The 16,663-nt window shown below is 34.8% G+C and overlaps 1 protein-coding gene across 5 annotated transcripts in view; it reads left to right on the forward strand.

Moving 5' to 3' along the window:
* The window catches only part of MAPK8 (mitogen-activated protein kinase 8), a 41,588-nt gene extending 25,401 nt beyond the window's left edge, over positions 1 to 16,187 (forward strand). The window contains exons 6-11 of one of the 5 annotated variants that reach the window (XM_021700252.2): positions 1,418 to 1,489; positions 2,832 to 3,014; positions 3,352 to 3,476; positions 4,017 to 4,080; positions 7,225 to 7,302; positions 11,601 to 16,187. In XM_021700252.2, the coding sequence (XP_021555927.1) occupies positions 1,418 to 1,489; positions 2,832 to 3,014; positions 3,352 to 3,476; positions 4,017 to 4,080; positions 7,225 to 7,302; positions 11,601 to 11,746 (668 nt within the window). In that variant the 3' untranslated portion in view covers positions 11,747 to 16,187. Of the gene's footprint in view, positions 1 to 982; positions 1,055 to 1,417; positions 1,490 to 2,831; positions 3,015 to 3,351; positions 3,477 to 4,016; positions 4,081 to 7,224; positions 7,303 to 11,600 lie in introns of all 5 variants that reach the window. The other 4 variants (XM_044916528.1, XM_044916529.1, XM_044916527.1 and 1 more) reach the window with 4 other exon arrangements.
* Positions 16,188 to 16,663: the final 476 nt, after the last annotated feature.

Genomic DNA, 16,663 nt, shown 5'->3' on the forward strand with positions numbered 1-16,663 from the left:
ATTTTCAAACCAAAGATATAAAATTGCAGGGTGTATTAGTGAACCAGGTGGAGATTTCCAAATTGCCATTTTTTTTGTCTAGCAGATTCTTTCCAGCATTGAGAGCTCCCATTAAAAGTTGATGAGGGTCAGTAAGTCAACAAGGAGACTCCATGTAGATAAATCTGTGGGAACTTTCATATTATATCCAACTAAAACTAACTTCTTAAACGAAAGCAGTTTGGTTTTATGGGTTTAAAAAACCTTAGGTGGAAAACATATAAAATATACTTCTTTTATGAAGTTTTCTTCATTGATTATTTGTTCATTTTCTATGCACTTGTTCCTTTTGGGATAATAGGGTAAATGTATCGTGACATTGCCAAGAAAATAGTAACTCAATTCAGAATAAACATAGGACTTCTCAAATAAATTTATCCAGTTTGAAATCCAGTTTGAAAATTTCTGAAGAGCTTTTGATTAACTTTTTAATTGTAATGACTCATAGAAACACATTCTTTCTGTTAAATATTTTAATATACTAGATTATTTCTGCTCATGCTTTTTTCTTTTATTTGACTTAAAGAGAGAGTATAATGCACAGTTGAACCTCAAAATAGTGTCAAGATTTTATTATTTAAATTTTGCTGCCTCGTGTTCATTTTCAGCCTTATTTGAAAAGATGTGTTCGGTTCTGTTTCATATTTTATGAACAGTTTTTAGAGACAAAATGTATAGGTTTTTCAATTACGTGATTTCTGTGCATAGCTCTCACTTTAAAATTAGATATGTAGTTAAAAGGCTACACTTCACATTTGCTTTTGTGAATCAAAGCCTTTTGAAAAATATTTTGTGTTTTAAATTATTCCATTAGCTAAAATTAAAATCACTTTTTTCTTTTTGTGATGTTTTGCAGTTTTTATATAATGCAGTCATATTATGCTTCTTTGATTTTAACGACCTTTTGCTTTGCTTTTCCTTCTTTTGTGCTGCAAACATATAGTGGATTTATGGTCTGTGGGGTGCATTATGGGAGAAATGGTTTGCCACAAAATCCTCTTTCCAGGAAGGGACTGTATCCTTGTGCTGCTGCAGCAGTTAAATTAGTTAGGTGATGAACTTCCTTATATTCTCTAATGAAAATAAATATGGTACATTCATATATATGGGTTTCTTTAAACAAATGTAAAGTTTGTGGCTGTTATAGTTCAAAAATTGTTGAGACAAGAAGCTGAAATACTTGTAGGCTGCATCTGGCAGTAGGACATACAGTCTCTGCTGGTAGTTAGAGCACATTCACTGTCATTCATTTTTATTTTATACTGCTTTCTATAATTTTAAAGTATACATGGTATATGTGATTTTTTTTAATGTTTAAATATTTTTTTTTTATTTTAACCAGAATCTTTATGTTAATGTCATTGCATTTTGTTTTCAGTTGACATTTGGTCAGTTGGGTGCATCATGGGAGAAATGATCAAAGGTGGTGTTTTGTTCCCAGGTACAGATCGTATCCTTATCTTTGGCCTAAAATGTAGTTTCTAAAGGTCAAAATGTATGGTAGCACTTCAGCTTGGTCAGGTGTAATGTATTTTTGTCTCTCCCTAATAATGAAGTATTGTTAAATTACTCTTTCAAAATACCACCTGCTATTTGACATAGACTTTCCTTTCCCTCATTTATTGTTTTATATGTTAATTCTGACAACTGCTCAAGTTAATTATCCACAATTACTTGCTGGCTTTGAGTTGATTTATTTAACCTAAATCAAAAATCATGGCTTGCATTAAAATTTCTAATAATTACACACTTGAGTAAGTCTAGAAGTACTTAGGACTTAATATGAATTTTAGAATTGTCTGTTGCTTCTGTTCATCCTTTTGTTTTGTTCCCCCAGCCACCTCCTCTTTTGTTAATGTTCTGTGTGTTTTGTGTCTTTTGGTTGTTGTCTCATTGCTCAACATAACATACTGATTTTTTCATCTGAGAATTTTAGCAGTAGTAGTTTTATATTGTGAGTAGATTTGGATTCATTCTTTTTGTTCATCTGACTAGTTTCAGTATTTATATTAACAGTGATCTGTTATGTGTTTATCAGTTAGTAACACTTAGAATTGTTATAGGAGGAGGAATGGGAAAAACCATACTCACTGGGTTATAGTAAGAAAGTTTGAGTTAGTCTGCAGGGAGGACTTGGAGTCTGAAAACTAGGATGAAAAAGACCAGGGAATCTTAACCTCACAGCTTACCAAAATGCAGACTCATTTTCTTAGGTTTCAGAGCTTTAAAAACATTTTAATTAACATAAGCTAAACAAAGAATGGCAAAAGAAAATGCCACTTTTGTTAAAGCCATCATTTTTATTGCTACTGGTTCTTTTCTGTTAGTGCAGAAAACAAAAAAATATAGGACAGATAATAAGAAATATTTCTTATCCTCCAGGAAATGCATTCACATTTTCTGATAAGCTGGAACAAAAGACAGATTTTGTATTCTAGAATTATGTACAGTTTAAATTTAGAGTCCCTGTAGGTAGTAATTGTCATTATTCCTTGAGTCACTTATCATTTGTATTTAGAATTTGTGGGTTTAAGCTTCTGTTTTAATGGTAAAATCAGTATGAGTAGACACACACACACACACACACAATAAGGTTAACAAAGCTTATTTATTGATACTTTCTATCTACAGTCATTGCCTTTTACAAGGTGGCTCTAAGACAGAAGATTTATAACTGCCACATTCTTTTCTTAGAATTTTTTAAATTGCTGTTTTCTTGTTATTTTAATATAGATATGGCTAATGTGTTGAACATTAGATACAGAGTATTTTTCTTAGCTACTTGATATTAGATATTGATCAATGGAATAAAGTTATTGAACAGCTTGGAACACCATGCCCTGAATTCATGAAGAAACTACAGCCAACAGTAAGGACTTACGTTGAAAACAGACCTAAATATGCTGGATATAGCTTTGAGAAACTCTTCCCCGATGTACTTTTCCCAGCTGACTCGGAACACAACAAACTTAAAGGTACTTTTTATAAATATGTATATTTAGTCCCATTTGGGGTGTGTGTGTGTGTGTGTGTGTGTGTGTGTGTGTTTATGTTCTTAAGGGATATAACCCAGTGTTCTCTTGGGGTGGGGGAAAAAAGGGAAAGGTTTTAGTTAAATTTTTGTTATTTTATTTTTATTTTTTTGTAGTTCTGTTTTTTTAATCATATGTATGACCTGATTTTATAGGAAAATCTATTCTTTTTAAAACATTTACTTTTTGATAAATGACAGTTTCAAGTTTCTAAAATTTATGATACTTTAAAAACTTTTATGAAATACATGTACATTAACATCATTTTTTTTTTTTACAGCCAGTCAGGCAAGGGATTTGTTATCCAAAATGCTGGTAATTGATGCATCTAAAAGGATCTCTGTAGATGAAGCTCTCCAGCACCCGTATATCAATGTTTGGTATGATCCTTCTGAAGCAGAAGCTGTAAGTTCTTTTCTTAATGTTTGAAGAATATATTGAATTGAAGTTAGGTTTGGAGGAGACTTTTTAATTTTAAATAAAAATATACATAAATGATTATGGTGTTTTTCTGTTTTTGCATGAATAGTATCTTAAGTTAATGAGCATATCCAAGCACCCTCCACACAAAATAAAGTTACATCCCACTATTTCTTGCCTTTTTGCCTTGGTACATGATGCGCTAGAATGTTGAGCACTTTGGGAAAACATTCTGACTAGTTACAAAACAAACTGTTGTGTCCAAAGCATAGCACAATTCTGTGATGTAAATGTGACAATTTCAAAAACTAGAAGAAAAGAAAAAGAGAGTTAAACATTTTTTTTCCTGTTGTGAAAATGTCATCCAAAACTAGTCTCTACATAAGAAGGCTGTTGGTGATTGGTCAGTGTTGGTCTAATGATGTATTTTTGAAAGTCTCTGCCTGGCTAATAATTCAAATAATTATGAAGAATTTATATACTCCCAATAAACTGACTCAATTATTGTTGCCTTGTGTTTTTCAGCCACCACCAAAGATACCTGACAAGCAGTTAGATGAAAGGGAACATACAATAGAAGAATGGAAAGGTAACATTCACCAGATTCTTAGAGATGAAACTGGAAGAGCTTATGGATCTTTATGTTGATTTATTCATGTGAAGGAAATTAAAAATATTTTCTATTATTCATAACTGATATTTGGTAAAAAGACTATTAACATTTTTACAGAAGTAGAAAGTAAGTCTCCTTCTCTCCGTGACTTAATCTGAATCTCTCAGGTTTCCCACCCCGACACATTGATGCTTTCTGGAATTTTTATGTTCTTCCATAGTGTACAGATATACAAACTTGTGTTTGGTGTCTCCCTCATTTCCTCTCCCATTCTGTGTTAATCACAAATGGTGGTATACTGTGCACACTTGATTTGTTGATATAATCATTTATCTTTGAGATTATTCTGTCTTGTTCCACGTATCTGGCTTATTTGGTTTAATAGGTGATTAGTTCTGTTGATGGCTGTGTCGCAATTTCTGTATCCAACTCCCTCTTGAAGAGCTTTAAGTTGTGTCCAGGTTGTTGTTACAAACAACTCTGCATTCTGCTTGTGCACATGTGATAACATGTCTGTAAGAAAAATCCTACAAGGAGATTTGCTGGGCCAAAGGATATTTTACAAGTATTTCCAAATTACTCTCCAAAGAAATTTTAGCAGTTTATACTTCTGTCAGCATTGTGTAGGAATGTCTGTTTTACCCCCACCCTCACCAACAGAGTGAGTTAATTTTTAATCTTTGTGAATCTAATATAGTAGTTCTACTTTGTGAATGTGGGTAAACGTTAATAATGCACTGACTGTCATAGAAATGTTAAAATATTTCTTTCTTTAAAAGAGTCACTGGATCATTGGGGCCAGACAATTTTTAGATCCTATTTACTTCCATTTGATTTGTTGTCATTTAGTAGTTTGACCACTTTTAGCTACGTGACTTTGGGCAAGTCACTTGGTCCCTTCTTTACCTGATCTTAAAATGGAGACAAAAGACATGTTATTAAGAGCTTAAGTACCTAAATAGTTGGAAAGGCTAAAGGTAGTGGGGAGGTATAAACCTGAACAAGTGATCCATCTATGAATCTATTTGGGAAGAATGAATTTGATTCTTTTTTCTTAGGAATAACCAAGATTAGTTTTCTCTGAGTTAACTTTTGGGAAACATATAGTTAGACTCTATAGAGCCCACCAGAATGATAGAATTGAGTAAAACCTAGTACATCTGTATATGTAATAAGTAATGTACAAGGATGTAATTGTGGACCAAAGTTTGTATTAAAATATCTTACCTGATATTTTTATATATCATTACATTTACAATAGACATTTATGTGTTTCTTGTCATCTTAATAGGCCACCAATTGTAAAACACACATAATTATACCACTAAGAGAAAACACTGCCAGTTGCACTGCATCATTGATTATAAGATGCAACTCCATTTCATAGATATTAAACTGGAAAAAGTGCATCTTAAAATTAGTGAAACATAATACAGTTGACCCTTCCATCAATGCAGGGGTTGGGATACTGACTCACACACAGTCAAAAATTCACATAGAGCTTTGGACTACCCCAAAACAACTGCTTATAACCTGCTGCTTTCTGGAACCTTTACTAATAACATAGTTGATGAACACATATTTTATATATTATATGTATTATATACTGTATTCTTAAAGTAAGCTAGAGAAAAAAATGTTACTAAGAAAATCATAAGACAAAATACATTTACAGTACTGTACATATATTTGTTGAAAAAATCCACGTATAAGTGGACCCATCCATTTCAAACCTGTGTTGTTCAAGAGTCAGCTGTATTTTTGTTTGTGTATAAAGATGTATCTGTGATTTTGGATTACTCTAAACATGTTTACCTTTATTCTGTATCTTTTTCTCCTAGTCCAAGTGCAGCTCATTTACCCACAAACTGCCTTTTTTTAAGATCTACTTAAGAGTTTTAGCATTATAATAGGAAGAAAAATCCATTGCCAGAACCATTAGCTTACAGGTTGCTTTCCCTAATTAGTACTCCTAATTAGCTTTGGTTCCTATGCCCTAATACCTCTTCACAAATGGGTGTTGTTTTCTCTTTTTAAAAAAAAAATCCTATTTGAAATACTTATCATTCCTTTTTGTTGCTTTCAAGAAAAGCATCTTCCATTCTTTCCTCTATCCAGACTTCCTATTTTTCCTCCTTCTAAGACCAAAAGATTACCATAGCAAGCAAACTTAGCTGTCTTTAGCTCCTTTTCATTCTGACATATCCACTTACTTTACCTTATAATCAGAGATTCCTTATCAGCTTAATTTAAGGAATTAGATACCTTGAAATTCTTTGAACATTTTCTGCTTGTACATTTTTCTTAGAAGAGGGTTCATTGCTCTTATGCACTTCTCACAGGATTCCATGACCCAAAGAAGATGAATAATGGTGATGTAACATCTACTAGAAGGTTCTTCTGAAGTAGACATTCCGACCCACAGAACACAGGGCAGGAGGCACATATGGCCTCAGGACAGCATCTGCTCTCTCTTCAGTTGGAGCAGTGCTCACAACAGTCCACCTACTGTACAGTAAAAAAAAAAGATTTCCATGGAGAAATATTGACTGTGATAGCATGTCATGCTTCAAATCATAAGGATTTGAAGGGTAGCTACCTGCTTTTTTAAAAAATAAAAATGTATTTATATTCCATTCTGATTAAAGAAGCTTTCATACATGCTTGCATTTAAATCTTTTAACAGATATCTGGATAAGCACCTGATGTACTATACCACAGCTCAGGAAATAGATGTGAATAAGACAAATGTGATTCAAGCCCTCACTGAGATAGAATTGAGCATTTGTAGTATGATGTGTAGGATGATACGGTATAATACAAAATGCTGGTGGAGTAAAAAACATAAGGCTTCTAACCCAAGCACTATCCTTAATCCAACTTTAGAAACATTAGTTATAGCAGAGATTTTTTTCTTTTAGTATAGTTCATAGTTCAAGATCAGGGAATTGTTACTAACACCTTTGAATCTCAGACTGACACTTAAGGGACTCTTTGCCATTGAAAGGACACTGTTAGAAATAGTTAACGTGTATAAAAATGTTTTACTTAAAACGTAGATATCTGTGAGATTGGCTCTCAGACTTTTGAAAAGTTTGTTTTTGTTCACTTCTTTTTCAGAGTTGATATACAAAGAAGTTATGGACTTGGAGGAGAGAACCAAGAATGGAGTTATAAGGGGGCAGCCCTCTCCTTTAGGTTGGTTACAATATAAGCTTGGTTAAGGTTACAGTTTACTTCTTCTGTGGTAATCTTCAGTTGCATGAATCCTGCAGTTTTCCCCATATTTACCACGGTTCTTGTTCAAAGTTTAAGAAGTATAGGGAATACAACTTGGGTAGTTAAATTTGAAAGCACTGGTACACTCTTGTACCAATACGTCATACTAATATATCAGTAACTGACTTCATAAAATGTACATCTTTTTCTATAAAACTGACATTCCACTGAAGAAGAGAAATTTAAAACCTTTTTCTGTTGGCATTGTTCTCTTTAAAGAAGAATTTTTTCACAGGTCAGTATACTTACCAAGATTTTAACAGTCTTTACTTTGGATGAACTAAGGCTTCATTGAAAAATTTGGTACATGTGATAGAATTGCCATCTTTCTCATTTTAGTATTTTTAAATTTGCTAAACTAAGGCAGTAACATTAAAACTGCCATTAGAAATCATTCCATATCTAGGAAGAAAACTGGTTTGCAGGAGTTAAGCATTTTCTTTTATCATAAGCTAGCTTATATTTAATTTTAGCCCTTAATAAAGCATAAAGCATTGGGGGAAAAGTTAAATGGCAGGTAACTTGTATATATTAAGTACGTACTACATGACAGGCACTCGTGGTTTTATGTACTTTATTTCATTTAAGCCTTGCCTAAGACCTCATGGAAGGGATTATTCACATTTTACAGATGAGGAAACTAAAGTTCAGAAAAAGTAAATGAACATAAAATTACAAAAATGTAGAAAAGCTACTACTTGAAGAAGCCATGTTTACCAGTAACTTCAGATGCCATGGTTTTTCCAGCATCCCGTATGGCCTTTGGCTGGCAGCAGAGACTTTTGGCTACAGACGTTAGGGCAGCTTTAGGAAAGAGATGAAATTTGAATTGAACCTTGAAGGCCAAGTAGTGTTCGACAGATAGGTCTTGAATTTGAGTAAAACAATGTCATTTTAATCATCCCTCTAAAACTCTTCTACATCTTAAGAAAAAAAAAAAAAGGATATCCTATGGGTAAGATTTTTAACTATAGTTTCAAATGCGCATTTTGTTGTACTCTAAACATTTGTTTAAATAATTTCTGTGGCTTTCTGTAACAGTTTTGGTTATATTTGTTAGTTTTTATATTTTTTTATTTTTTTAAATCCTTGATCAGGAGTGAGTTTTCCAAATTCTAATATAGATTCTATTGAAAATATGAATTGATTTTAACAGCTTTTACCTACAGTTTAGTTGTAACAAAAGCTATATTTTGTAAATGCTTTAATAGCGGACTTAATTGGCTTTGTATTGATGTATAGTAGTAGCATAAGTAAATTACTCATGTTGGAAATTCGAATGGGATTTGAAAAGTCTGTTATTTGGGAGACTTATACTTCAGAATGCTATCCTAATGAATGGTACATCTTAAGTGTTGAATGTTTGAGTAAATTTAATTTCATGAGATAGAGCAGTTGTATCTGTTCTTAATTTAAAGAAATTGAATCTTAAAGAACACTTGACTGTGGTTATAAAATAAGTGGAAAGGACAGGACTGTAGGTTTCTAGGTTTCTAGACATTTTCTGGATTCTCAGTTATAGCCTGCAGAGAAAAGTGTTAGTGAATCAGCCTGTTATAAAAGTATTCAGTTCTTGATTATATGCAAAAACAGAAGGAAGTCTTTGACAAATTAGAATATCAGATAATCACGATACCCTTTCAACTTGATTTTTAAAAATGAGGGGTGCCTGGGTGTCTCAGTCATTAAGCCTCTGCCTTTGGCTCAGTTCAGGATCCCAGGGTCCTGCCCACATCGGGCTCCCTGCTCAGCAGGAAGCATGCTTCTCCCTCTCCCACTCTCCCTACTTGTGTTCCTCTCTCGCCGTCTCTCTCTCTGTCAAATAAATAAATCTTTAAAAGATAATAAAAAATAAAAATTAAATATATTATTTTTCCCACTTTCCTATCTTTATTTTGGTTTGGCTAATATTACAGTGAGTTTGCATGCCTTTGAGGGTATAGAGACTCACTTAAGAGGGAAATGACCCAGCTACCCAAAATTAACCATTTTTCCTATTACTGCCATTCAGATATTTGAGAATTTCCTAGATTGCTTTAAAGCTCGGGAAAAAAACAAGTACTTTTCATAGGTATTTGATTTTCAGATTAAAAATTTAACTCTTTAATGTTTAATGCATTTAAAAGTTAGTTTTTGGGGCACCTAGCTGGCTCAGTCCAGTAGAGCATGCAACTTTTCATCTCAGGGTTGTAAATTTAAGCCCCACGTTGGGGATAGAGATTACCCTAAAAATAATTTAAAAAATAAAGTACATAAAAGTTAATTTTTATCAGATTAAGAAGTTTGGACAAAATGAAATTTGGATTAAAAAATAGAGGCATGAAAATGTATATTTGGTGGAACCCTTTTACGATTTGAATATTTCAGTACCAGTCTTCGAAGCTAGCCGTGGTATTGTGTACTCTTCAGTCAGAACAGGCACATTCTCTAGTGTCCTAGGGATGGAATTTGAAGTAGAGGGTCAGGCCTGAAGTGTACTGACTCTGCTTTTTTTATTCATTTTACCTTGTGTCAACTGCTCTGTCCCTAATGGTTCCATTCTTTTCTGTCTCCCAGCCCCCTCCCCAGCATCCTAAAGATTTGCCTATTCCCATGCCCCTGGCTATTTCCTTGTTGCATTTGAAGACAAGCTCTCAGAGGACCTTTTGTATTCCAAAGTGTTTATTGTTCATCATTAGACAGAATAGTAGGATAATTTCAAACACTGAGATGCTAGGTTCTGGAGCAGTGGTTTTCAACCGGCTTTGATTGTTTGTTTTTTTATTGTTAGTCACCATACAGTACATCATTAGTTTTTGATGTAGTGGTCCATGATTCATTGTTTGCATATAACACCCAGTGCTCCATGCAATACATGCCCTTCTTAATACCCATCACCAGGCTAACCCACCCCCCCACCCCTTCCCCTCTAAAACCCTCAATTTGTTTCTCAGAGTCCATCAACTGGCTTTGTTTTTAGCATCCTTGAGTGCCTAAAATTCAGCACTAAAAATTCTTACTGCTCAATTTGGAAACCATTGCTTTTATTCCATAAATGTGTTAAGAACTATTGTATAACTTGAATTATTTAATAAACGCAAATTTGGAATGACCCTTATTTAGTGATCACATAGTTCAGAAATACCATAAAAAAGTACTTACCTAGAACATGAATCACCTTTAACATATTTCCCACCCCCCATGAGATTCCCTCCCATTTCCTAACCTAACTCCCTTGAAAGGATTTCTCTATTGGTTATATATTCCTGTTTTTTTTTTTTTAATCCAGGAAATGCTTCTTAGCTATACTTTCACTAAAGGAAACAGTCTTCCCCTACTTTTTTTAAAAAAATATTTTATTTATTTACTTGAGGGAGAGAAAGAGTGAGAGCACATAGGGAGAGGGAGAAGCAGCCTCCCCGCTGAGCTGGGAGCCTGACGAGGGACTCGATCCCAGGACCCCGGGATCATGACCTGAGCCGAAGGCAGACGCTTAACCAACTGAGCCACCCAGGCACCCCAGTCTTCCCCTACTTGATCTGTTAGTAAATCATAATTTGCTTTTATCAAGTATTTATTAGAGTAAAAATAACAAGACTAGGGCATTTTAGTGACCCTGGCAAGTCATGTAACCTCAGGCAAACTGGGACAGTTGAACTCTAAGGCCCTTTCTTTTAAAATGATTTTAGCCTTTGTCTTGGCTTTTGCTTTAAAACAAGATGACCAGGGGGCACCTGGGTGGCTCAGTAGGATACATGTCTTGACTTTGACTTCAGCTCAGGTTTTGACCTCAGGGTACTGGGATGGAGCCCCAAGTTGGGCTCCCCGCTCAGCGGGGAGTCTGCTTGTCCCTCTCCCTCTGGCCCTCCTCCCACTCATGTGCTCTCTTCCTCTCTCTCTCAAATAAATGAATAAAATCTTAAAAAAAAAAAAAAAAAAAAAAGATGTACCAGAATACTGTTTGGAGTTTACAGTGAGAAGATAAGTCATTTTTAGTAGGGCGGGCAGTAGTTTTTAACTTTGTGGGTCATATATCTCTTTGAGATCCTCTCTCCAACAAACTGCAGTACAGACAGTCTTCCATGTATTATCAGTATTATTCACGCACAACCTAATGAGCCTTTTCAAAGCCAAGAGGAAGAAGATTACTGACCACTAGAGGTAGCCAGTACAGTGTAGGTAGCTCGGTGTGCAACTCTGTCTGCAACTGATTTGCTGTTTTGTTTCTCATAGCACAGGTGCAGCAGTGATCAATGGCTCTCAGCATCCATCGTCATCATCGTCTGTCAATGATGTGTCTTCAATGTCAACAGATCCGACTTTGGCCTCAGACACAGACAGCAGTCTAGAAGCATCAGCCGGACCTCTGGGCTGCTGTAGATGACTACTTGGGCCTCGGTGTGGGGGGGTAGGGTGGGGGGGGTGGGGAGTCATTGAGTCATTGATAGAACTACTTTGAAAACAATTCAGTGGTCTTATTTTTGAGTGATTTTCAAAAATGTAGAATTCATTTTGTAGTAAAGTAGTTTATTTTTTTTAATTTCAAGTGATGTAATTTAAAACTTAAGTTGTGTTTTAAAACAGCAACAAAACTGTATTGTATTTTCGCTGTAATTAACTGTATAATGTAAACCTAATTATTTTATCATGGTTTAAAATTTTTGCATATTTGCTTTATCTTATGCTGCTGATTTTTTTTTTTTTACTGAATTTGTAAGATTTTGTTTATCAAAGCAACTATTATGTGGTGACTTGCCTATATCATGAATTATTTAAGATTTTTATAGTTTTTTTTATTAGAACTTTATTTCAAATGTTTTGTTCATGATGTTATCCTTCAGGGTTATGTGCTTATCAATGAAATAACCCCAGAGGAGTGAGGGAAAATAACCTGTAGCCAGTTGTATTCAGGAATAACTACTGTAAATGATGAACGTGTTAAAAAACCTCCAATATTTGCTACTTGCCAATCCTAATTTAATTACAACAATTGGTAGGTATCTTACATTGTTTTTTGGCAAAAGCCCCATCATCTAAATGGCAGAATAACTCAGAGCATGTCTTTGAAGATGCTGGGCGTCTACTACCGCCCTCCTATTCCCCCACCCCACACAACAAAAGTTAAGTAAAAAGATTATGGTATTTTCTGCAAATTTGTGGCATGCTCAAAGCTTATGATCACATAAAGTCAAGAGGATACTTCATGAATAATACATTTCAATGCAAATAAACAGATGGTTCACTTCTACTAGCTATGAGCCTGTTTTTCTATACACTGAGTTAATCTACTCAGGCTGTAGGTCCCAGCAGTGGTCTAGAGTCTGGTCTTTCCCTTTCCTGCAGCCTCAGGCCCTTGGACCTTTCTGGTTTCCTATCACAGTATCAGTCAGTTGAGCACCAGTTCTCAAGGTGTTTCTGGCCATTTGATTCTACCTGTAGCATAATCATATTTATACTAGCTGTTGGGAGGTTCCAAAGCCTACTTCAGTTTCTGTAGGTGATGTATCAAATGAGCAATATACCGTTCATCTGAAAATAGTAGCACACAGCCATATATAGGATATCATTTTCTAAGGACTGTTTCTTCACATTGAGCAGAGCAGGCATAAGTGGTGGTGATTTAGTCTGAGTCTTTGTTTTTTTATACCTGATTTTCAATAAAACATGCAATGTGGATGTTGAGTAGTGTGAGAATGGTGCTGCTCCTGACAAGTGTATGTTAACTGTTTACATTTTATACCTGCAGGATTCTTTCTCCACAACTGAATTATTCTTAAGTAAATGTCATTGAAGTCTCATTATCTCTGAAATACATTCTCTGTATTGCCCCCAGGCATCTTTTGTTATTTTTGGAACAAGAGGGATTTCATGTAATGAACTAGGAAATGCATACTTAAGTAAGTGACAAGGTTCTAGGCAGAAAGCCCATGGGAATTCATGACCAACAGGACCAAGAACTGGTGCATCTCAATATGCAGTGTCTGATAGTTCGCTTGGCATGTTATTCGTATATTTAGTGCAAAATTCCTTTTGAGTTAGGTATTTTAGGTTATTGTTAATGTGCAATATTTAGGATTAAAATACATTAGCCTTTTTCTATGCTTTGAAATAGCAAGTTTGTTTTTGACGGTTTCAAGTCGTGATTTCTAGCCTCTTGAAGTTGTCAGCCTTTTTATCAATCCCTTTTCTACTCATACAACATGGTGCATTAATTTTATTAAGCAAATTAGAGTTTTGAGATTATAACACCTCTTGAATTACAGAAACAGAATTGGATTTACGATTTTAGCAGAAATTTGAGCATGAGTGTGTTCTTAGTTTATATTTGGCAGTTAATCAGCTTTATTTTCCCTGGGATAGATTGTTTCGCTGTTGCACTTTAACAGCTGACATGCTTTCAGAAGTTTCCCATATTTTCTGTTTGATTCTAGTAAGCCATCTCTGTTGATTAGAGATCTTGCTTAAGCAAGGAAAACCAGGTGTTCTTACTGTATCATTTGTTAAATGCCAGCTCCCCCTTGCCAACCAGCGTGCTTCAGTTGATGCAGAGAAAAGCAACTCTTATTAGTTAGCATAGACTAAAATACTGAACAAATTCTATCCTGAAAACAAAGGCTGTTAATTGTTGCGTGCCCTGGGTTTTTAAAATGCAGTATCTAAATACAGCTTTCCCTCGTCTCTTAAATCTGTTAAGCTAAAGATGTACTGGTTCTTTTGATTTTACAAGCTTTTTGAACCTTTAAAACATCTTAAACATTGTGTGTTGTTTTTTTTAAGAGAAATTACAAATAAGATTTCTGTCAAGCAGTACTTACGTAAAGCCACCTTGCTTCTCTTATAACTTTGGTTTTTCAACATTATATATTTAATATACGCATTGTCTTACTGTCAGAAAATTATTTTGATTTATTATTCAACTTTCTATCATTTTATTATTCAGCTTTATAGGAAAGAGACACTAATTCTTTCTACATCGTTCTTCCTGGTTACTACTCTGTTACTCTCTAATGTATACTGACCATTTGTAAAATAATTGTGTTGTTGGGATTGCTTATTTATAATATACATAAATAGAGCATCTCAACTCTTTCATACTGTTTGCTGAACAGTTCTCGTTTCGTCACACGCCATTGGCTGCTGATTGTTCCTGGTATGCACTCTTCCAGGTTGGTTCAAGGCACAGTGCTTCACACCAGACTTCCTAAGAGAAATGCCAGCCTCTTAAATGAGGAGGCTACCCGCACAGCCCCCTTCATAGTACAGAGAAGCTTGATGGTATGCAAAGCAGCAAACTTTACTGTAAGCCCTTTCATTATTCTCTTCCATGTTAATCCTGCTGTTTTGTCTAAGAAGATAAAGAGGACATCAGTGTCTGATAGTGAGATCAGAAGCGGGCAAGTGAAACTGTTTTGGGGTTACAGATAAGACTTGGTTTACACTGTCGGCCAGTATGTGCTATACATATGAAGACATAACTACTCAGTGTTGCCTAGGCACAAGCCTGCACATTTTGAGGTAAAGACATAGTCTATTTTCAAAAATACTGTTGTAGTTTGTGAGTGTTATTCATTAGTCACACATTAGCTGTAGAGTGAATGCATGAAGCCCCATAACCCCAGTAAACTCTTCTCAGTAGAAAAAGCAAACACCACTGTTCTGTCATTAGCAGCCCTCTTAAATGTTGCCTCCGTATCCTTTACATGTTAGTGTACATTGTGTTTCTGTGATCTCTCTTAGGTTTTTCCTGAATCAGAGGAAACTAATTTTTCCTTAATAGCAAGAAAGATGAAGAGGTAAAGGGCATTGAAGCAGAAATGTATAGTTTGGGGTACGATTAGAAAACTCACAAGGAAAACAAATGTCCTAATTAATTTCAAACTAACTGCTCTTAGTTAAGTGCTCTTAAGGAGAGTCTCGTAAGAGTAACAATTTCTGGCCATTTCTAGTTTAGATTCTCTTCGTTCCTGAAACTTCTGAGAAATATTACCTGTGGATTAGTTTTGCACAATGTTCTATTCTCACAATAATTTACAAATTAAACTAGGTTTTTATTGAACTACCTCACACTAATTTTCTATGCTTTCCCAAGTAAGCTATTGCCCTTATTGTAAGCTCTTTACTGAGTGTGAATTATAAATGTGTGTTAAATACTTTATAGCCAATGTTGACACAATACCAGTAAGTGTGTAAAATATATACCTTGCATCAGTAAGAGAGACTCACATGGAAAATCTTTCACTGTATATCTTGGAAAATTGTGTTAGATGTGTTCGTTGGACATTATTACTGTCTGTTTTTATAAGTAGAAACCTGCTCGTGGTATCAGTCCATTCTTTACATTTTACAAAAGGAATAAATCTTAGTAAATTTTACGAAGAAATAAATTACTTTTGTAGGCCCGATATTTGGTATATTTTTGAGAAGCTCTTAATCTTTTAGCTGAATGATGAAGTTAAACTGAACTAGCTGTCTACCTGGACTGTGACATCTATTTTCTCATTACAGTTTATCCTGTTCAACGGGTTTTAAAACCTGGAAACCTGCATATGATAATTGACATTTGTTTCTCTCCCTCTATGATACCATTCCTTCTTCATTCCTGTTCCTTCCCTGTGTTCCATTCCCTCTCCTCTCCTCTCCTCTAGACAAAACAAAATGGGGCACTTTGTAGGGAATGCTGAGATAATTATTGTGGTTTTTAATCATTCATGCCCTAGTCATTAAACATGCACCACTGGAATGTAAACATTGTTACCTAGTATGTTAATTGGTTATAATATTTTAAATAAAAAAGAAAAAAGTGGTATGAAAAATATGAAATTAAGAGTTTTTTCATTGAAAACAAAATGTAAATTTGTGGTAAAAAGTTTTTCTGGGTAATCTTAAGATTCCTGTGGATTGGGATTAAAGGGGTAGTAGTATTAGGGCAGGTTTCTTAGATTTGGATTTATACAGAATGTGAAGAGCCTAAAATATCACCCTGGGTTTCTGGTTTGTCTAGTCTTGTTTTTCTTGTGTTTAAAATCTCTGGAGAAACTTTATCTAAAAGGAATTTTCTTCAGTGCCTTTAACCTAGTCCTTGGTAACCATGTGGGAGAGCAGCCATCATGGCCACTTGGTAAAAATAAGTTCAAAGAAGATCTATTTAAGAACAAACTGGGGATTTCAGCTTTGAGTGTATTTTCACCTTCGCCATATTTATATTCTCTTTGCCTGTGCTGGCCAGGATGTCTCTGTATGACGACACTCCTCTATCTTGCTCAACTCTTGCTCCAGAAAACCATCTTATCCATGCTGTCCC

This window comes from Neomonachus schauinslandi, chromosome 6 (assembly GCF_002201575.2).
Source record: "Neomonachus schauinslandi chromosome 6, ASM220157v2, whole genome shotgun sequence".
Lineage (NCBI taxonomy): Eukaryota > Metazoa > Chordata > Mammalia > Carnivora > Phocidae > Neomonachus > Neomonachus schauinslandi.